The 23,422-nt window shown below is 36.2% G+C and overlaps 2 protein-coding genes and 1 long non-coding RNA gene across 3 annotated transcripts in view; 1 reads left to right on the top strand and 2 right to left on the bottom strand.

The window, feature by feature from the left end:
* The first annotated feature begins 452 nt into the window (after positions 1–452).
* Positions 453–15,186, top strand: rnf41l (ring finger protein 41, like). Its single transcript, XM_073847289.1, has 7 exons — positions 453–742; positions 6,897–7,005; positions 8,412–8,618; positions 10,051–10,190; positions 12,691–12,853; positions 14,499–14,619; positions 14,690–15,186. Exons 3-7 carry the CDS (start codon positions 8,413–8,415, stop codon positions 14,936–14,938), a joined length of 879 nt encoding a protein of 292 aa, XP_073703390.1. The 5' UTR covers positions 453–742; positions 6,897–7,005; position 8,412; the 3' UTR covers positions 14,939–15,186.
* On the bottom strand, positions 2,709–5,643 carry LOC141343359 (uncharacterized). The gene is made up of 4 exons (XR_012356731.1): positions 5,080–5,643; positions 4,725–4,810; positions 4,359–4,448; positions 2,709–3,565 (listed from the first exon to the last, which is right to left on the bottom strand). It is a non-coding gene; the product is annotated as an uncharacterized lncRNA (long non-coding RNA).
* Positions 15,187–15,220: 34 nt separating the features above from the next.
* virma (vir like m6A methyltransferase associated) overlaps positions 15,221–23,422 on the bottom strand; it is a 28,975-nt gene continuing 20,773 nt past the window's right edge. Inside the window, exons 15-23 of the mRNA XM_073847288.1 lie at positions 21,224–21,703; positions 20,989–21,121; positions 20,783–20,899; positions 20,509–20,669; positions 17,707–17,803; positions 16,816–16,982; positions 16,369–16,715; positions 16,127–16,270; positions 15,221–15,573 (exon numbers count right to left, since the gene is read on the bottom strand). Of these exons, the coding sequence (XP_073703389.1) occupies positions 15,389–15,573; positions 16,127–16,270; positions 16,369–16,715; positions 16,816–16,982; positions 17,707–17,803; positions 20,509–20,669; positions 20,783–20,899; positions 20,989–21,121; positions 21,224–21,703 (1,831 nt within the window). The 3' untranslated portion in view covers positions 15,221–15,388. The remainder of the gene's footprint in view (positions 15,574–16,126; positions 16,271–16,368; positions 16,716–16,815; positions 16,983–17,706; positions 17,804–20,508; positions 20,670–20,782; positions 20,900–20,988; positions 21,122–21,223; positions 21,704–23,422) is intronic.

Genomic DNA, 23,422 nt, shown 5'->3' on the forward strand with positions numbered 1-23,422 from the left:
AAGAAGTTTATACGGGTTTGGGATGACAAGCATTTGTTAAACAACGACACAAATAAATAACGGTAATAAATTGGGGTTCGTACTTGGTGTTTTATTGATTTACTAAAAAGAACCGACTCATAAGAGTCATTCAGTCAGGAATCGAACTAAGCTAGTCGGCATGTAACGTATATTTGTAATTCATTAAAAATATAAGAAGCTCATACGGGTTTGGGACGACAAGAATGTGTTAAACAGCGACATAAACTTTATTTTTGGGCGAACTATCCCGCGCAAGACATGTAACAAGTATCTGTCGCTGTCTGTAGCTAGACCAAGGTAAACAGACGAAACCTCGTTGGCTGCTGCTAATTCTCAAATAACTTTTCAAACGTACTTGGATTTAATATAATACAAGTACACAGACAGTACCGTTAAACGCTTACCTTTGATTGTGTTTTTCTTTCTCGTCTGTCAAGCACTTTTTATATTTTCAAAAACTCCCTCGAAAAACAGCAAGCTCGAGTCTCCCGCGGAAGTGACGTATCTTCGCCGCGATTGGTCGAAACGCGACGTCACGTAAAGGGGGCGGAATGCAGAAGCTTATGAGCAGCAAAAATCAACAGTAAAGAGAGGAGTGTCAAAGAAACCTGACAGTAAATGTTGACTGTTAAAACTGTATCAAATCCAGCAGAAGTAAATGAAGCAAATTGAGAAGACAACTCTATATTTTGATCCCAGTCAATCATCACATATCAAACAGGCAAGTACCATGTGCAACCTACACGTTATTAACCCTTACTTGTTTTAATTTTAATTCATGTACTTTATACAACAAAGATGACTATACAGCTTTTGTACACAAGTATATTTGACATCAAATGTCTTTTATTCAGTTCAAAATTTAAACAGACATAGATCCTTACAGTCTTTTATTAATTACTGTCATTCATGCCTCAGATTTATATCAACTTGTAGAGATGGGATATAAAATAATTATTAAACATATTTTACAGTACAAATTTTGTTTGTTTTTCATTAGTACTGTACTGGTTTCCCACAACCAATGATACCTTAGTATGTCAGTAAATTGTTAGTCATGGAAAAGACAGTGTAAAATAAATCTTATAAAGTCATAGATGTTTCTATATACAAGATACAACTCTGGAATATTGAATTCACTACTAATTAAACTTTGCAAATATGATTTCTATAAAATAAATAATAAAAAACATTCAAAATCGTGAATGATCGCAAATGTCATAGAGAAATAATAGAAGAGTCATGTAAATTCATTGGTCTGTGTGTGGGAACATTGACTTTTGTAATTTGTTATAAATGGCGCTTGACTCTGATGTTATTTCATTTATTTTATTATCACATGGAACTTCAGTAAGTGTTTTAACTCTTGCATGTGCACACAGATGCATTTCTGGTTGTGTTGTGCCAGTGTTTTATATACTGCTGCATGTCTGAAAGTGAAGCTACGATGTTGCTGTGTGGAAAATAATCCAATCAGAGTGTGGGAAAGCGTAATCCTGTCTAATCCCACCATAGCCATGAAGAACGGAGATCATTCAGGCAGTGAGAGTGTCCAGACACACACAAACATCCTCTCCTTTAGAAACATTTTCACAATTACACAGTATTTCCTCAGCTGTGAATCTGCAACAAATGACAATAAAGATTTATCTGGAATGCCACAGTATATGAAAACGTTAAAATAGAATTAAATGCACAAGCCACATGTTGACACCCTAGAATAGATCAGTTGTTTTTACTCTCACATGGTCAGACAGGTGCAGGAACACATGCACGGGTCACCTGTTACTGTTAAGGGTTTGTTTTTGCGGTTGGGTCTTGCATTTATTGTAGAGATCATCTGATAATTGGTTTTACAAATTAAATGATCAATAACAGTTATAAAAAAATATATACCAATCTCAAACATGCATCTTAAATATGTGACCCTGGACCTCAAAACTTAAAGAAGTAGTTCACTTTCAGAACAAATATTTACAGTTGTAAAGAAATGATGTTTTTTGAAGAAAATATTTCAGGATTTCTCTCCATATAATGGACTTCTATGGTGCCCCGGAGTTTGAATTTCCTAAATGCAGTTTAAATGCAGCTTCAAAGGGCTCTAAGATGTGCATTTGAGGTTAAAAAGTATATAAATTGTAAATGTTTTTAGAAAAATAATCGTTCTGCTACACTGTAAAAAGTTTGCTGTAAATTTTACAGTAACTTACTGGCAGCTGGATGCCAGTAAGTTACTGTAAAAATGTTTACAGTATTAATACTGTAAGTGCATTTACAGTACTAAAAGGTCTTTACTGTAATTTCATTTACAGTATTTTTACTGTAATTTCATTTACATTATTTTTACTGTAATTTAATTTACAGTGTTTTTACTGTATCTTCAATTACAGTATTTTTACTGTATTTTCAATTACAGTATCAGTACTATAGAGTTTGTTTTCATTTATTTTAAACATTTTTTACCTGTAAAAACAATCCAATTAACCTACAGCACTGTAATTCAAGATTTTTACCACCCCAACCCCATAAAAATCACAATAACTCATAAGCATTAGTTCTGATAATATTCTTTTTAATTGTTGAACATTTTCTTTTTAAAAGTACAGAGACTTTGTATCATGGCAAACATACACATACTGAAAAGCAAAAATAAGTAAGTACACTACCAGTCATAAGTTTTTGAACACTAAGATTTTTTTAAAGAATTCTCTTCTGCTTACCAAGCCTGCATTAATTTGATCCAAATTTAATTTATTCCTTTGATCAAAGCTGAATTTTCAGCATCATTACTCGTCTTCAGTATCACATGATCCTTCAGAAATCATTCTAGTATGCTGATAAACATTATTTAATTTTTAGATTTTTCAGGATTCTTTGATGAATAGAAAGATATTATTTAGCAAGGATGATTTAAATTGATCAAAAGTGATAATAAAGACATTCATAATGTTACAAACTATTTCTGTTTCAGATAAATGCTGTTTATCTGAACTTTCTATTCATCAAAGAAACCTGAAAAAAAATGTATTTTAGCATTATAATAATTTCAGCAACATCATAATAATAGTTTTTGAGCAGAAAATCAAATTATTAGAATGATTTCTGAAGGATCATGTGACTGCAGTAATGATGCTAAAAATTAAGGTTTGATCACAGCAATAAATTACATTTTAAAATATATTCAAAAAGAAAACAGTTATTTTAAATAATAAAAATGGTTCAAAAGTGTACTGTGTTTGCTGTACTTTGGATCAAATGAATGCAGGCTTAGTGAGCAGAAGAGACCTTCTTTAAAAACATTTAAAATCTTACTGTTCAAAAGCTTTGTCTGGTAGTGTAAATAAAATAAAATCATACAGTAAAAATGTGTTTGTGTTGTGTTAAATTTTAGTAGTTTTGAGTCAAAGTTGACAAGCTCTCTGATGAGAAACGGCAGAATGGGATTCAGGCTGATGCTTGTTGTTTGCACCCTCTTTCCAGAAGTCCATCTGATCTGTGACTGTCAATGCATTTGCTGCCACAAAGGTTGACTGTCTGAACAAACCTGCAAGCACAAGAAAAACAGTGTTTAAAGAATTTGCCTCAACTGTCAAACTTGGTGCTGTATGCATTTAAAAAAAAAATGATATACTACATACGAACGCAGTAGTAAGAAAAAAAACTGAAGAAACTTTTTCTTGAAATTTTTTATAAAGAATTTTATGAATGGGTCAGTAAGTCACTGATTCTAGGTGTTTAAAAAAGGTAAATTCATTCAGTAATGAAACACTGCTGTGTGCAGAGATGCACAACATGGCTTTGTTAAGAACCGTTTTTACTAAATGGAGCAAAAAGACAATACTTTCTTCATGATTTAAATCACTTAATATTACATTCTTGTTTATTGAATTTTGTTGCCCTGACACTCAAAAGTCTGCCACAGACCATGCTAAATGCTAACCAATCTGTTCATATAAACATTCTAAACGTGTGTTTCCTAGAAAGTCTGTGCATATAATAAGCCTACTATGATTAAAAATCTCTAACTGTTGCTTTACAGTAACAATAATCTAAATTGACAGACGGTAAGATTGCTATTATGAATTTAAAGGTTACAGTAAGTTAAAGATACCTGAAGCAGCTGCATTTTGCTGTTTAAATGCTGGTTTAATAGAAATAATTTTAATGTGCATGCAAACTCAATCTTGATGTGACAAGACATGGTAATAAAAAACATTCCCCGGAAATAAATACCTTTCAAATGTGTACTTTAAATACAACATAACTTGCTTAGGATAAAAGCATCTGAAAAATGCATGAATGTAAATGCAATGTAAAACAAAAATGTTTTGGGTTACCTGATTCTGCATGTCTGTAAAATGGACAGCTGGCTGTATGATGATTCTGCCCCTGATGGTCAGCATCCAGTTAGTGCTTGGAGAAATCTCCTGTAACAGACAGTGTCACAACACCCTTTTAGTGTTACTATAGTTTATGATCAAAAGACAACTACTGTACAGTAATAAAATCTACATTTTTAATAAAATAAACATTTATAATATTTATTAGCAAAACTTGTTATATTAATATATTGCTAGCCCGTTACTCTCTTTAAAAGGTTAACCTGTTCTGCAAGTCAGTGGAGAACAGCAGCCTGTGGCTAATTTGGCTAATTTAGTAACGTTAACATTAACTTAGTTAAATTGATGAAAGGGGAAGCTCACCTGTTGTTTGCACCGCGACGACGGCAATCACCAGAAAAGACTCTAATACACCTCCGATGCAGACGACATGACCACGAGACCACAAACTTGAAAATAAAACACAAAAGATGCAGTTAACCGCGGTGTTCAGTTTTACCTCAGTGTTTCATGTTAGCGCGCTGTTTATGTCACGTCTGTCACTGAAGGGACCGTCTATAAAGTTACATACGACATTCATACACACGTTTCTTACTTAAACATCATTTGAAGAGAATTACCTTGCCAGCTATAAAGAGGCAGCGTTTAAAAGATATTATGCTGCTCTGTGACTAACGTTAAGTTTGTCAACTTCGGCTTACTGACATTATTAGCTTACCAGTTCATTATCGTCGATACTATGGCAGTCATTCACAGAAGAAGATCCAAAATACACCTCCGCGCTCCGACGTTACAGACGACATCCAGACCAGAAACTTGAAAATGACAAGCAAAAGAAGGGCTTGAAAATACAGTTTAAAATCTCCACAGAAACAGTGGTGTTGCTTAACGCACTTTACCTCAGTATTTCACCTCAGTTTGCTGTTAAGCTTGAGTAAGGGCTCGTCAGACGAACTAACTTGCATTAAAGGGCAGCCGAATATACAAACGTGTTTCTCAGTTTAAATAAAGTTTATTTCGACTAATATAGGTCACCTTAATTTACTCACCAGTCCATGTTTTCACCGTTATGGCGGCGCCCCGGCCGCCAGTCAGAAAAAAAAGGCTACCGACATGAAAAACACGATGAATATTGTTAGTTTGCTGTTAACAAGTGAAAACAAATTAAAATTGTTCAGTTTTTCATAAAACAGAAATAATATACTAACCTTTTTGTCGTGTTATTGATGCAACATTTCTCTTTTGTCCTTTTTACCGCCACTTCCTCTCAACAGGAGAAAAAAAAATCTCCCTTGCCATTGGTCAATTTTTCGCGGGCAAGTTCACTACTGTAAACGGATTTACAGTAGTGGAGAATTACAGTAGTGATCATATATTTTCCCATAATCCTTTGCAGTTTACAGTAAAATACTGTATATACATTTTACAGTATCTTACTGTAGATATTACAGTAAAATACTGTTCAAATTACAAAAATCGGTTACAGTGTAGATAAGACCCTTCTTCCTCGGCTGGGATCATTTAGAGCCCTTTGAAGCTGCATTTTGGAAGTTCAAACTCCGGGGCACCATAGAAGTCCATTATATGGAGAGAAATTCTGAAATGTTTTCCTAAAAAATCATAACTTCCTTACGACTGAAGAAGGAAAGACATGAACATCTTGGATGACAAGAGTACATTATCTGTAAATTTTTGTTCTGAAAGTGAACTACTCCTTTAAGTAGCACGGGTATATTTATAGCAATAACCATTGTATGGGTCAAAATTATAGATTTTTCTTTTATGCCAAAAAATCATTAGGATATTAGTAAAGATCATGTTTCATGAAGATATTTTGTAAATTAATTTACTACCATGAATATAACAAAATTTAAGTTGTGACTAGTAAAATGCATTGCTAAGAATATCATTTAGACAACTTTAAAGGTGATTTTCCCAATATTATGATTTTTTTGCACCCTTAGATTACAGATTTTCAAATAGTTGTATCTCGACCCAATATTGTCCTATCCTTACAAACCATACATCAATGGAAATCTTATTTATTCAGATGATGTATAAATCACAATTTCAAAAAAAAAATTACCTTTATGACTGGTTTAGTGGTTCTGAGTTTTGCATTTCTAATTTCTCCATGTTCAGTTTTACCATAGAACCACCAGAAATAATTCCCTTTTGGATGAGTTAATTTGTAGGATATTTGTTTAGTCGATAGATGGTGTGTATTTGCGTGTGGGGTTGCCAGGTGCTCCGGTCTCATTTGATCATAGCATGAGAAAGAGTTTCCCAGAGGGTTTCCCTAAGGGATTTCATCAGGTGTGTGTTGTGTTCCTGCAAATTTGTAACACATTAGATGTTATAGTCTGAGGTACATGTGAGAGCTGCAATCAAAAGGTGCCTTATAAACTGCATGCCAAACAATTCATGGTCCTTAAAGAGTCTGTTTCTCATAGTTTAGTATAAATGAAAATGGCAAACTGACCTCAGATCCCTTGTGAATTTCTACACTTGTAACCCCACCCACTCATGTTTCAGTCCAACAGCTGCCACCTGGCTGTTTCTACAGCAACTGACCAGACCACCTTCAGCAAGCACACCTGAGAGAAGGAGAGAGGGCGAGACAAGATACTACGGAATCTTACAGGTAATTTTTTTTATTTATTTTAAATGTATTTTTAAAATATATATTTCAAAAATATTTCAAGACATTTCTTGGATGTATTATATATTATTTATAATATATTATATAATATGTATTATAATATATATAATATATACTGTCAAGTTTACATATATTATGTTTTAGTTTACACATAGTGGCCTTAAACCTCAGTAAGATTATTTTTTACGTAAAATATATAGTATTGTTAACTTTCATTTTTTTCAAAGGTTTAACACGTTTAGAAAATATCTATTATTTATTTTAATATAAAATAAATAAACCTTTTCCTTAAATTCCTGTTTTAAAAGTTTGACATGTACTGAAAAGATTTACTACAATTAACAGAAAGTTATTTTGATAGTTTAAAATATTAAAAGAAAGGATTTTTTTTGTTTATTTTCTCTTTTTAAACATTTAAGACATTTTAATGTACAAAATATGTAATTTTATGTAGTAATTTATTTTTAGTATAGTTTTGATTTTAAAATTATTGTTTTTAATTGTGTATTTGTTTTTTAATTATATTAATTTAACTTGCAATGACCATGATGCAACTTATTTATATGTAAAGTAACTTTTTTCTTTTTTTTTGCTAGATATCTGTTTTTTGATCATTTTGCTATTTTTAAACCTTTAAGACATTTATTAAATTTATTTTTCTGTATAGTTTGGATTTTAAATTAAATTAGATATTGTTTTTAATTATATTAATTAATTAACTTGCAATGACCATGATGCAACTTGAAATTATTTTATTAAAATTAGAAGCTTTAACACAAATATCTTGCAATGACCGTGATTCTGTATTGTTTTAAAAATTATATAAACATAACTTGCATTTATTGAATTTATTTAGGTAACCAATTCCTGTGGAATATATTTATTTATTTATTTTTGCTAGATGTCTGTTTTTGTTCAATTTCTCTTTTTAAACTTTTAAAACATTTATTTAAAAAAAAATATGAATGTACAAAATATGTAATTTTATTCAGTTGTTTATGTTTGTATAGCTATAAAGTAGGCACATATAGTGGACTTAAATACATTATTTTGTAATATAAAGTGAAGTATTATTGTTAAATTATGAGTTTTAAGCTTCAACACAAATATCTAATTATTTATTTTGCTATAAAGTAGCTTTTTTTGCAAGATGTCTGTTTTTGAAATAAATGTATTAATGTGCAAAATATGTAATCTTAGTATTTTTTGTTTCTGGATCCAGCCAATCATTCCCAAGCGCACTTACCTCTCGAATATTGATGTATTGTTGGATTTTAAAATTTAATTAAATTACATTAGCTATTTTTTCCCATTACATTAATAATGTATGTATTTAGGTACTTTACATCAGTTTGTTCAGTATTGTTTTCTGTGTGTGTGTCGTCTAGGATGGGCTACGATCTAGAACGTTTTGTAGGCTATGTGAACGAGGGTCTGCTGTGCTGTGTGTGTCGAGACGTCTTAGAAGATCCTTTGCAGGCTCCGTGTGAACATGCATTCTGCAGCTCCTGCATTCACGGATGGCTCATCCACCATAACAACTGTCCAGAGGACCGCTTGCCTTTAGACATTACACACCTACGCCCACTGTTCAGGTAACACAGATGCACATACAGTCAAGCCCGAAATTATTCATACCCCTGGCAAATTCTGACTTAAATTTACTTTTATTCAACCAGCAAGTTTTTTTTTGACCGGAAATGACATAGGCTTCTCCCAAAAGATAATAAGACGATGTACAAGAGGCATCAGTGTGAAAAACAATATTTCTCAGCTTTTATTTACATTTGAACAAAAAGTGGCATGTCCAAAATTATTCATACCCTTTGCAAACTGTCACAGTCTATGGGAAAATCCAAAGTTCTATACCATTCCAAATAGTCCAAGCTGTTCTAAAGCATCCTAATTACCCTGATTCATTGGGAACAGCTGTTTTAATCAACTCAACAGGTGAAAAACAGAAGCTCTCTGCTGTTGGTTTGTGGACAGTCATGGCTAAGACAAAGGAGCTCACTGAGGACCTGCGGCTGTGCATTGTGGCTGCTCACAAGTTAGGGCTATAAGACCATATCTAAATGCTTTGAAGTTCCAGCAAAGTATTATTAAAAAATACAAAACGTTCCGCACTGTGAAAAATCTCAGAAGACATGGTCAGAAGTCAAAAGTGACACCTGTGCTGGCCAGGAGGATAGTGAAAGGATCACCACCAAGGCCATCCTGATGAATCTGGGCTCTGCTGGTGGCAACATTTCAAGGCAGACACTTCACCGCTGGGTTCCACGGATGCAGACCAAGGAGGACACCACTTCTCCAGATAAGGCACACAAAAGCCCGCTTGGCCTTTGCGAATGCTCATCTGGACAAAGAAGAAGACTTCTGGTCTACTCTTTTATGGTCAGATGAAACTAAAATTGAATTGTTTGGCCACAATGATGTAGCCTTCATTTGGCATAAAAAAAGAGAAGCCTTCAACCCTAAGAACACCACTGGGTTTAGCTGGTGGACCAGGGAACCTAATCACAGCAAACAGCACCTTGAAAAAGGAGCAATACATCAAAATTCCCAACAACAACATCAGGCAGTCTGCAGGGAAACTTGGCCTTGGGCACCAGTGGACATTTCAGCACGACAACGGCCCAAAACACACAGCAAAAGTGGTGAAGAAATGGTTAGCAGACAAAAACGTTTTGCAGTGGCCCAGCCAGAGTCCTGACTTAAATCCAATTGAGAATCTGTGGAGGGAGTTAAAGATCAGGGTGATGGCAAGGAGACCCTCCAACCTGAAAGAGTTGGAGCTCATCGCTAAAGATGAATGGGCAAAAATACCAGTGGAGACATGCAAAAAGTTGGTCAGCAATTATAGGAAGCGTTTGATTGCTGTTGTTGTGAACTTTTTCTTAGAGACCAGGAGACGATTGGATATCTTGAAGCAGAAGTTTCTCTTTATTGAGTGTATATTTGGACAGAATCACTTAAGATGCCATTCATTTTATTGACTCATCAACAGATGTGTATTGTGTGTTACAGATACATGAGGAATGATTTAGCAAGGCTGCAGGTGAGGTGTGTGTTCCGGCCACAAGGTTGTGAGGTCATATGTGCTCTGGAGTCTGTTCATCGGCATGAGGAACAGTGCGATTATGCTTTGCTGAACTGCAGTAATGCAGGTACGTATATACAAGCAGATATATATATAGCTGTATCTTGGTACTTCCATTTTTCTTTGGCAGGGAGCAGATGGCATATACACAGCAGCTACAGTCCCATTCATACATATACAATACAAGCGCTATTGTAACAGCAGATGAATGAGTGCTGTAGTCACAGATAAAGCATCTAGCCTTGAGTGATCACCTCTTTAATTATTAATGAGGGACCCCCTCAGGCAGCCAATGAGGTGTAACGTTTACCTCAAGGATAAAATAAATTGAGCTGTTTAGTCAGTAAGATAACAGAAGCAGATTCCTGAATTCAGTAAGCTTAACGCAACTAATCCTGGAATTCTTTGTTTGGAGCATAAGTGAGCATTCTGTAATAGTTGCATATGAGTCCCTCAGTTGTCCTCAGTGTGAAAAGATGGCTTACCACAACTAATCCTGGAAATCTTTGTTTGTGTGTGTCCATATGTATATAAATACACAGGTGACGAGTACTTATGTTATCGTTGTGGTAGGTGTACTGTGTTTATGTGTGTTGTGCGACTGCTGTGTCTTTTTCTTCAACAATAAACATTCTGCTTGCTGTGCCAACATTTTCACTGGCAGCGCAAATACTGTACATTTAATTAATTTTATAATTTCATACATTTGATCATTTAATATTTAGATTTATAATAATAAAAATAATTTAATCATTTCATTTAATATTTAAAAAATATATATTTTAAATATATTCTTTTTTTTTCAAATGTTAAATTTTGAACTTTGTTTGTAATAGCTGGACATTATACAGTATTTGTAAAAGTTTAGGGACAGTAAGTTTTTAAGAGCAATTCAGATTTTTTTTATCAAGAATGCATCAAATTGAAAACAATGACATTTGTTACAACAAATTTCTATTTCATTAAGCAGCAAATGTTTTTTTAAGCATCTTAGACTGATTTCTTAAGCATCTTGTGACATTGAAGACGGGAGTAATGATGCTGAAAATTAGCTTTGGCATCGCTGGAACAAGCTGGAGCATTTTGAAATATATTAAAATAGAAATACTTTTGTGATCTAATTGATCTGACCCCAAACTTTTAAACCTTTTTATCAATTAGATGAATTAACATTTGTATTATTTATTAATATTTAGGTTGATCATTTAAAATATTTTTCACATTTATTTAATATTTTAAAAATATAGTGTTTACATTTAATATTTAAAAAAGTATAGTTTTCACATTTTATTTAATATAAAAAAATATATTATTTTTACATGCACTACCAGTCAAAAGTTTTTAAACAGTAGGATTTTTTATATGATTTTTGATATTTTGGATAAGAAGTCGCCTGCTCACCAAAGCCTGCATTTATTTGATCCAAAATACAGCAGTAAGCTGTAAGCTCTATTTCAATTAGCTGTTTTCTATTTGAACGTATTTTAAAATGCAATTTATTCCTTTAATCAAAGCTAAATTTTCAGCATAATTTCTCTAGTCTTTAGTGTCACATGATCCTTCAGAAATCATTCTAATATGGTAATTTGCTGTTAAAGAAACATTTTTATTATTATTATATCATCGATATTTAAAACATTTGAATAATTTTTTCAGGATTCTTTGATGAATAGAAAGATCCAAAGATGAGCATTTATCTGAAATAAAAAGCTTTTATTTTGGGGGGGACAGAAATCAATACTTTTATTTTAGCAAGAATGCCTTAAAATTGATCAAAAGTGATGATAAAGACATTTATAATGTTAAAAAGGATTTCTTTTTCAGATAAATGCAGTTTTTCTGAACTTTTTATTCATCAAAGAAACCTGAAAAAATTCTACAGCTGTCGTCAACATAAGAACAATAATAAATGTTTTTTGAGCAGCAAATCAGAATATTAGAATGATTTCTGAAGGACTGGAGTATTAATGCTAAAATTCAGCTTTAAAATCACTTGAATAAATTACATTTAAAAATGTATTGAAATAGAAAACAGTTATTTTAAATAGTAAAAATATTTCAAAATGTTACTGTTTTTGCTGTTCTTTGGCTTAAATAAATGCAGGCTTGGTGAGCAGAAGAGACATTAAAAAACATTAAAAATCTTATTGTTCAAAAACTTTTGACTGGTAGTGTATATCACTTTTTTTTTAATCAAATCTTAAGTTTATATCCAAATTTTTACAATAATAGCTGGACATTATATAGTTATTACAATTATACAACAAACTCGTACAAATTCATAAATACTTTCGCTGTAAAGTGTTGGCACATGTCAAAACATTACTGATTCATTTGTACTTTTCGACACATTCTTACTGATGCTACCAAATCATTCTCACAATTTCAAGAAATTCTCATTCTCAACTAGATAATTTTTTCTAGGACTGTTCTTATTGATCAGCCCTGCCTGTTAGATACTACTTCAACATTTTTCCTCTGCTATTCGTGCATGAACATTTGCTGTGTGCCAGGATTTTCTCTATTTTTGTTGTTTAATATTCAATTTTTCTTTTGATGGAATTCAGGCTGCCCGGTTCAGGTGTCAAGGCGCTCTCTGGAAGCTCATCTGTGTGTGTGCGAATACAGCAGTAGAGTCTGTGCGAGCGGCTGTGGATACACAATCCTAAACACAGAGGAGGCCCAACACAACTGCGTATCAGAGCTGCGAGCAGAGCTTGACATGCTGAGGTAAAAACATCAGCTCAACTCATACAGACTATGACCATGTAAATGTTTTTAAAGGGGTCATGGGATGCAAAACTCACTTTTACATGTTGTTTGAACATTAATGTGTGTTGGCAGTTTGTGTACACAACCACCCTACAATGATAAAAATCCACCCAGTGGTATTTTTTTAATCTTTAAAAGTAATTTCCCCTTAAAATCAGGTCATTCTCAGCTTCTTGTCGGTGTGATGACACATGACAGAGGCCGCTCCCACGATAGTTGATTGACATGAGCGCCTTACCTTAGACCCGCCCTCACCGAGCTGAAACAGTCCGACTCCGATCGCCATTGTGTCGACTCAGGTGCAGGGGAAGACAATGATGTCTCAGATTGAGCGATTGAGGTGTTCTGTTGTTGGATGTAATAATGAACATAGCAGTCATCATTTACTCCCGACATCTGAGCCACTGAAGACACAGAGGATAATGTTACTCTCGTTTTTAAAAAGAAAAGTGCTGATCCCAATCTACATATGCGTCCATGTTCGTGCGTTTTTTTATGCATCTTTGAAAACGGCCTTTCTTAATAATGTGCTTGTTGGCAAGTTTCGCAGCTAAACGCGGCAAACATTACGGCTCATAATCCCACAGGAGAGAGGGGCGGGGCGAGCAAAGCTCATTTGCATTTAAAGGACCATGCAATAAAATGTATTGATTTTTTGCAGAGCTGATTTTGACAAGGTAAAAGGGTGTTTTTTTACACTAATATTGAGAATTTTTAACCAAAGTATATTATAGACCAGGGATCATCAAATCTGGCCCACGAGATCCATTTTCCTGCAGAGTTTAGCTCTAACCCTAATCAAACACACCTGAGCATGCTAATCAAGGTCTTCAGGATCATTAGTGAATCACAGGTAGGTGAGTTTGATCAGGGTTGGAGCTAAACTCTGCAGCGCATTGGACCTCCAGGGTAAGATTTGAGGAACCCTGTTATAGACTTTTCATTAAGACTCTAAAGAATCATATGAACTTGTGGAAAATGGGCATCCGATGACCCCTTCAAAGGAAACATCGGATGGCCATTTTCCACACGTTGGATTCTTTAGGATCTTCATGAAATATCTGCAACATACTTTGGTTCAAATCTCTTAATGGTCATGTAAAACAACACCTTTTTACCTGGTCAAAAACAGCTCTGTTGAGAGCGAACCGTTTCAGTGCATGGCTCTTTAAATGCTAATGAGCTACTGCTCACCCCACCCCCTCTTCTGTTTTTTTGTGTATTCGGTGGTGCATTACCATTACAAACAAAACTAATCCACTGTGTCCTCAGTGGCTCTGATGTCGGGAGAAAATTAAGACTCTTATGTTCACTTTTACATCCAACTACAAAACACCATTGATTACAAGACTTTGTAAAACTGACTGAGGGCGGAAATATGCTAATACAGGACAGTCAATCAGCAGCTGTGGGCGGGACTTGAGCAATATGACTTCATACTGCTCAGAAAATTAAGACTGTTTGTTTTTTTGAGGATTAAAAAAAAGGAGTGGTTGTCAACACACTACTAAGACACATTTATAAGCAAACATCACGTAAAAGTTGATTTTACATCTGATGTCCCCTTTAACTCTGAAAAAATGCCTGTGCATGTTCGTTATAGGGCAGAATTAGACTGCAAAGTTGAAGAGGTGAGGCATGAAATGGAATCTCGCTTGGATTCCCAAAGACGACACATGGTGCAGAAGGAGAGTCTGCTGAGGAGTGAAGTGGATGAACTGAAGGTATGATATTTTTCACATCAATAGGCTTTTGTGTGTCTAAAAAGTTACTGACTGGTGTGTTTGTGCAAAGGGCCAGCTGTCCCGCGTCATGTCAGACGTCCGCGTTCTGCTGGGTGCTGAGAGAGCACGCAGACAAGAGCTGGAGAGGGCGGAGTTAGAGAAGGCGGAGCTTCTTGAACTTTTAAAAAAGGAGGGGCTTAGACCAGCCACACCCTCTGAAGCAGCTTCACCCCCTGCTGAGGTACAGAGAAAGCTGAGCCCAAGAAGCCTAGCTTTGGACTGCATCAAGAGAAAGAATCGAGAGGTTACAGTCATTTGAGGACTGCTTTTCACGGCAGAAAGGCGAGGAAGAGGGATTCTCAGTAAGAATGCTAATAGAAAACCACTACCTGGAACTCATCATCTGAATGAATGAAGCTCCACCACTGTACTCATCTATGAGATTGGCTGTGTTCTTTAAATTAAACAAATTGTGTAGTTAAAACAAGACCTTTTAGAATTTTAGAGGCTTGTTTTCTCATTTAAAAGACCAAAAGATCCATTGATTAAAACAGTTTTGACAAGGTAGACTGTGGATTCTCTCTAAAAACACACTCGAACATATACTCACAAGAATTTAATCATATTTAACAGTTTTAAAAATGAGAAACACAAAACATGACAATGATATACACAATATCAGCTGATGGTTGCAACAGATACAGCAGATCCACATCCTGATTGGTCCTTTAGAGCCTGACGGCTGAGTCTGCTTTGCTCAAGGCAGCGTTTAACGAGTGAATGAACGGACATGTCGGCCTCGTCCACCTCCGCTGCCACCGCTGTTGAACTTCCCTTGACCACGTCCACCGCCACTTACTCCTCCTCCTACGTTAACTCCACCACCACTCAGCCAGGACAGGCCCGTCCCTCTGCCTCTGGTGGCTCTGTCCCGAGGAGCCAGTCGGTAAGCACCTGAAGAGTTAGGAGAGAGGGGTCAGGAAGTGTTTGTAGGGTGCGCTAAAGAGCTTTTAAAAACATTTCATTCATTAGACAGGTCTTTTTTCATGTTTAATGATGAGAAAGAAGCAATCACTGAGAGACACATCCAGCAGGTGGCACTATCACCTAATATTTTACATTATATAAATAATTAAATTTAAAATAAGGATTCACCAATAAGACTTTGAAATGGCTATAATACATAAAGATATATAATATCTCTCTTACACTTTGCTTCATGTCGTTTTTGATCTGTTCTATCACAATACAGGCAAAAATGGCAAAAAAAAAAAAAAAGTATTATTACTCGTATTATTGAAAACAGCCAAGTAGGATTTTTTCAAGTTCCTTCGATGAATAGAAAGTTCAGAAGAGCAGCATTTATCTATTTTTTACCTAATGATTTTTGGAATTAAAAAAATTACAAGTTTGACCCATACAATGTATTTTTGGGTATTGCTACAAATATACCCATGCCACTTAAGACTGGATTTGTGGTCTAGGGTTACACATATAAAAGGCGTACCTGTAGGTGGCTGTCTGGAGGGTAACGGTCGGGTGAAGTTGCTTTGTCCTCCACGAGGTTCACTGTAAGTCCCTCTGTGAGTGTCAGCTGTCACTGGCGTGCTCCAAGTGGATCCACGTCCACCTTCACGACGAGGGTAGTTACCTAAAACAAACACATCATTTTTTTTATTAATGTGTCATTGATTTTATCAGCCACATATAAAAGGAGTACACAGTATACATGTGCTGAATGAAACATACCAGCAAGCAGAACACTCTTGGGGGCTGGTGGAGTGAAGAAGCGGGTGTGACTCTGAAATCCCCTCCCTCTGGTTCCTCCAGTAAACAAGCCTCTAGTCGGTGGCTTGGCTCCTCCTCCTTTTGGTGGGCGTTTGGGCAGGGCCAGGCCGGTGGGTTGACCCACGTCCTTGAACTCTGCAGCTAGGAAATCATCTACATGCATGGAAGGTGGTCGACTGGTGTTCTGCTTGCGCTGGCGGAAAATGTCATGTGGTCGAGAGAGCTGGCCAAATGCGCCACGACCCCGACCCCTTGGGGCTGCCATGAAATGAGCTCGTTTCGCAGGCTCCACATACTCTGAATTCCCACTGCAATGAAGAAAATGATTTGTAGCCATATAGAGTTCAGACATTCAAGGTAAAGTAGTAATCTCAGACTTCAATGGTAAGCAGACAGCACACTGTGTACCTGGACGTGATGAAGGTCTCATGTTTGTGTTTGCCCAGTCTGAAGCCTTTGGTTGGTTTGCTGTGTCCTGGGGAAGTGGGTTCAGTGAGGAACGAACGCTCTAACTCCGCCTTCAGGTCTAAGTCTGGACAACACTGCTGGGCCAGTGCAACTAGATCTACTTTCACCTGCAACACATACATCAATACATAACCTGAAGAGCAATTCATACTTTTGTAATTTATTATTAATTTAGATTCTACAAAATGTATTGATTCCATAATGAATCTTTTTAAACTTGATTTACCCCATGATTTACTCACCCTCAAGCCATCCTAAGTGTATATGACTCCTCTTTATATAATCTTTAATATAATCTGAGTTATATAAAAAAAAATGCTCTGGCTCTTCCAAGCTTTATAATGGCAGTGAATGGCTTTTGAGATTTTGACGTTCAATAAAGTGAATCTATCATTCATAAAAAGTACTCCACATGTCTCCGGAGGGTTAATAAAGGCCTTCTAAAGCAAATCGATGCATTTGTATAACAAACAAATCCATAATTAAAACTTTGGGAGAGAGTGGCGCTCCAGTGAATGGAGTAGATGTAGCGTAAGCTCTGGTGAGAAGAGACAAACACGGAAGCGCAGTGAAGAGAGCAATTATAAAGAGCCATTATAAAGCCTGGAAGAGCCAGGACATTGTTTAATATAACTCTGATTGTATTCATCTAAAAGAAGAAAGTCATATACACCTACGATAGCTTGAGGGTGCGTTAATCACACGGTAATTTTCATTTTTAGGTGAACTATTTCTTTAAAACCTGCCATAATCTGTTTACATAGCTCTCCAATTGTTTAATTACATATTTCAAATCACAAATATATTTATCATTCTAAACACACATCTCACCATGTCAACTTCCGCTTCCATCTCATCTGGCTGGAATGGAGAGAACCACAGGGCCTTTAGCTGCTCGTCCAGGACATCCGAGAGAACATAAACCGTCCTGAAAATAGATAACCAGTAAGTTGGGGGGGAAAAGGAGAATGTAATATTAGAAGAATTCATTAGAGGCAAAAGTATTCATACCCTTCATTTGTTTTTTACATTTTACGTTGCTGCTTTAGGTTAAACTGCTTTAAATTACCTTTTTTCCACATCAGTCTACACTCCATACACCAAAGGCAAAAAAAGGTTTTTAACATCTTTGCAAAATAACAAAAATAAAAAATTCAATCTGGGACAGTTGAAAGTTAGCTCAAAAAAAAACTGCCTGTAGAGCTCAGAGACAGGATAGGATCAAGCCACACTAGAGCTGTAATCGGGCCTTAAAAGTTAGGCCCGACAAGGCCCGAGCCCGACCGAAACCAGCCCGAGCCCGAGCCGAGCCCGAGACTGACAGCTATTTAAAAGCCCGAACCCGTTTACAGCCCGACATTATTGAAATGTGCGCACGCACACAGCACTTTTGCCTTTTGTCAAGAATGAGTCATTTATACATTTTTAAAGATAATTTATTAATGACTAGGCTATAGGCCACTAGGAAGTTGTAACAAAGAAATGAAATAAGTCCTCTAACATCGTAACATTTCAGTAACGACATCTCGCGCTCAAATAGGCTAAGGCATAACCTACAATATAAATAGACCTACGGGCCTATAAAAAAAAGAGTCTTTCTTAACAAAATAAGTCAAGATAAATTGTAAGTATTTGGGAATAACGACATTAAACAAAAAGTTATATAACATTGAGATTAGACGAACGCAAGAGGGACTTGTCTAAAACAAACGAATGCGGCCGCCTCTCTCCACAATCACCAATTGGAATATAAATAGGCCAACGCGCCAATAAAAATAAGTCTTTCTTAAAATAAATTAAGATACATTCTAAATTAAGATATTAGGTGTCAATAACGAAATTAAGACAAAGGCTCCGCCGTATTTGCTTCGCCACTTCTCTCCACATACCGGTCTCAATGCGACGGTGAACAGTTGAAATAATAAAAGAATAATGCCAACATTAGCCTATATAGCCTACTCTGTTTACTTTATGCATGTAATGCTCAATTGATATTTAGTTATACATTAAAAAAACCTTTACTCACTAATATTAGGCTACTTGTTTGTGTGGAGGAAAATTATTGAATCCACTGTAGATGGCTTCAGCGCGGTCCTGCGCTCACTGATGGTGCGTCCAGCAGCACTAAACACCCTTTCACTGCTGCTGCTACTGGCCGGGATGCATAGTACTGATCTGGCTAATTTTGCAAGTTTTGGGTAGGATGGTTTGTTGATGTTCCACCAGCCAAGAACATCCGTTTCATTTTCCATCACAGCCGTTTCAATGTAGCGAGTGACGAAACGCATCACCTGACCACTCATTTACCGCGCAAGCCCGAGCCCGGCCCGAGCCCGTGTAGAATGCTAAAAATTAAGACCGAACCCGACAGAACCCGTCGGGTCCTGTCGGGTCCCGTCGGGTTCGGGCAAAGATTTACAGCTCTAAGCCACACATCTGGGGAAGAGTTCTGTTACATTGAAGGGTCACAAAAGCATGTAGTCTGTTGCCCTTAATGGAAGAAGTTTGAAACAACCATGACTCTGGAGCTGGCCTGCTGGCCAAACTGAGCAACTGATGGAGAAGGGCCTTAGCTAGAGTGGTGACCAAGAACCTGAGAGACCTACAGAAGAACAAACATCACTGAAACACTCCACCGATATGGGCTTTATGGCAGTGTGGCCAAACTCAATCCTCTCCTCAGTGAACACACAAAAAAAAACTGGTCTGGTCTGATGAACCTCAATTCCAACCATCATGTTTGAAAGAAACCAGGTACTGCTCATCACCTGCAGAGTATTTCAACAGTAAAGTGTGGAGGTCTCATGCTGTGGGGCTGTTTATCAGCGGCAGGTACTGAGGGACTTATCAGAGTAAAAGAAAAGCTCAATGCACCAAAATATTAAGATAGCCTTAATGAAAACCCAGTTCAGAGCATTCAGAACCTCAGACTGGGCAGAAGGTTCACCTTCCAACAGGACAATGACTCTAAGCACACAGCAAGAGTGGCTTATAGACAACTCTGTGAATGTCCTTGAGTGGCCCAGCTACAGCCTGGGGCTGAACCCAAACAAATATTTCTGGAGAAACCTGAAAATGTGTGTCTACCCCCGTCCAAACTGACAGAGCTTGAGAGGTGAAGAGGTTAGGCAAAGAATGGCAGATAATTGCCAAATGCTGATGAGCAAACCTTGTTGCATCATACCCACTTGACTTGAGACTTGAGGCTATAAAGGTGCTTCAGCTAAGTACTGAGTTAAGGGTATGAATACTTATGCAAATGTACTAATTTCAGTTTTTTTTATTTTTAATAAATGTATGAAGACATTTCTGTTTTTGCTTTGTCATTATGGTGTATGGAGTGTAGACTGATGTGAAAAGAAAAGCAGTTTAACCTAAGGCAGCAACATAAAAAAATGAACGGACATGAATACTTTTGCAAGGCACTATACAGTAGTCAACATTCGAAGTGGATCAAAAAAGTTAATCAAAAGTTGTCCTAAGATAAGAACGGGTATTCTTTTTGGTTTTAGGACAAATTTGATGAAAGGTTTTGATCCACTTCGAATGTTGACTACTGTATACCTACATAATGGTTTTCGTTAACTATAAAAACCTGGACACAGACATGATTTCTCGCTGTGTCTGTACTACCTGTGGTTAAACTGTGTCTGAAGGGGCTCTGGCGCAGGTAGAGTAGGCTCAGTTTCAGGCTCTGCATTAGGTGAGGCATCTCCAGAAGCTTCAATAATCTGTCGCAGTCCAGCCACATTCTCGAGCAGAGTCTCCAAAGACTCATCCTCCTTACAGAGCTTCTGCACACATGGGAAAATGAGAGAGTAGGACAAGATTAATACGTGCGTCTCCCTTCATTCAGGTTATAGGGCACAGCTTAATTATGATGTATAACCTAAGCTGCCACATGTACCATGATGTGCTTCTCCAGTTCTGATAACGGATGCTCCCCTGAGTCCTCCTTCCACTGCAGCAGCTGCTTCATGTCGCTTACACTAAGAGCCAAAGAGCGACTGTCTATGTCTTCATCCTGTGTGGAATAAAGAATATGTATTAGCATATACAGTACAAGCATGCATCCAAGCACAAATAAACATACTGATTCTGTTGTCAGCCTACCATAGCTTCACTGTTCAGAATCTGTCTCAAAAAGTCAAACAGGGTTGAAAGGTGCTCGGTTAACTCTTTGCTAAAGGACGTGGTTTCCCTGCGGATCAGAGAGGAGATGGCCAAGCTGTGTTTCTTCAGAGAGCTGCAACACAAACACAAGAACATTAACTACAAATATCATACAAAAAAACATCTTTTATATCACTGTAAATCAGACAAAATGATAACAAAACCATTGAGATACCTTTTCAGGTGATAGAGACCATAGTCGTGCTCAGTGAGAAACATCATGGTTCGCAGACATGTGAGCTGAAGTGTGTAGCTGCTGTGTGTATTTCCCAACACTTCCAGCATCCCGTCACATATGCACATCATCATGTCTCTGGTCGGCAGTGAGTTGGCCAGCTGCTCTGCCTCAGACACCGAGGCTTCTCCCGAGCCGCTCACGACCAGTGAAACATCCTGGTCACACAGTGACTGAAGGATGGAAGCAGTCAATTCAGCATTCTGCTGTGCTGACAATGCGGCGTCTGCAGGTAGGACAAGCATGGCAACCAGCGAGGGAAGAAGGTCTGGCACTTTGTCCTCCACTTTCCCATCACTCCGGCTCTCAGTGCGTGCAGGTCCACCTAGTAGAGTCAACAAGGCTGATTTGCAAGCCCGTTGAGATGCCAGCAAGTCGAGGAGGGCTAGTACCCTTAGCAAGCGTGAGCCAGCTGCCTCCCTAAACAGACAACACACAACAGTCCATATGAGTCTGGAATATACACATCAGTCAAACTAACCCAAGTATTTTAGGCTTAAAAGGTTAGTTCACCCAAAAATAAAAATTCTGTCATTAATTACTCATCCTCATGTCGTTCCAAACCTGCAAGACCGATGTTCATCTTTAGAACACAAATTAAGATATTTTTGATGAAATCCGAGAGCTTTCTGACCCTGCATAGATGGCAACGCAACTGACACGTTCAAGGCCAAGAAAGATAGTAAGGACATCTTTAAAATAGTCCATATGGCATCAGTGGTTCAACCGTAATGTTATGAAGCTATGAGAATGCTTTTAGTGTGCAAAGAAAGCAAAAATAATGACTTTATTCAACAATTTCTTCTCTTCCGTGTCAGTGGTAATTTACATTGCTGTCTATGGAGGGTCAGAAAGCTCTCAAATTTTTTCTTAAAAAATTTTTGTTCCGAAAATGAACGACGGTCTTACGTGTTTGGAACGACATGAGAGTAATTAATGACAGATTTTTCATTTTTGCGTGAACTAACCCTTTTATCAGTTAGCACTAGACCTAATTAACAAAAATATTATGTAATATAATTTAATTTTAATTTTTTTAGGAATTAATTTGAGAATACATAATACATACTACCAGTCAAAAGTTTCTTTTTAATGTTTTTTTTTTTTTTTTTTTTAAGCCTCTTCTGCTCACCAAGCCTGGATTTATTTGATCCAAAGTACAGCAAAAACAGTACAATTTTGAAATATTTTTACTATTTAAAATTACTTTTTTTTTTATTTGAATATATTTTAACAATGTAATTTAGTCCTGTGATTTCAAAGCGGAATTTTCAGCATTATTACCCCAGTTACATGATTCTTCTGAAATCATTCTAATATTTTGATTTGCTGCTCAAAAAACATTTATTATTATTATAATTAGTAGTAGAATTTTTTCAGGTTTCTTTGATGAACAGAAAGTTCAGACAGCATTTAACAGAATTTTAAATGTCTTTATCATCACTTTTGATCAATTTTAAGCTTCCTTGCTAAATAAAAGTATATAAAGTATCAGATAAATGCTGATATTTGGATCTTTTTATTCATCAAAGAGTTCTGAAAAAATGTATTCAGCTGTTTTAAATACTGATAATTGACACTAAAGACTGGAGTAATGATGCTGAAAATTCAGCTTTCATCACAGGAATAAATTACATTTTAATATATATTCAAATAGAAAACAGTTATTTTAAATAGTAAAAATATTTTAAAATGTTACTGTTTTTCCTGTACTTTGGATCAAATAAATGCAGGCTTGGTGAGCAGAAGAGACGGAAAAAAAACATTAAAAATCTTACCATTTAAAAACGTTTGACTGGTAGTGTGTAAGCAATTTTATTCAAATATATAAAATATAAATAATTGTATTTATTTTTATAAGAATTATATTAGAAATGCTTGTGTGTGTTGTGTTTCCATATTTTATGGGGATATTCCATAGGCGTAATGGTTTTTATACTGTACAAACTGTATTTTCTATCGCCCCACACTTAAACCTACCTCTCGCATGAAACTCTTTTCATGTGCATTTTTAGATTTTCAAAAAAAACTGAATTCTGTATGATTTATGAGCTTGTTTTCTTCATGGGGACATAAATAATGTACTTTTGGTCCCCACTGCATGATAAATACCAGGTACCAGGTATGTATATGAATAGA

This window comes from Garra rufa, chromosome 9 (genome assembly GCF_049309525.1).
Source record: "Garra rufa chromosome 9, GarRuf1.0, whole genome shotgun sequence".
Classification (NCBI taxonomy): Eukaryota; Metazoa; Chordata; class Actinopteri; order Cypriniformes; family Cyprinidae; genus Garra; species Garra rufa.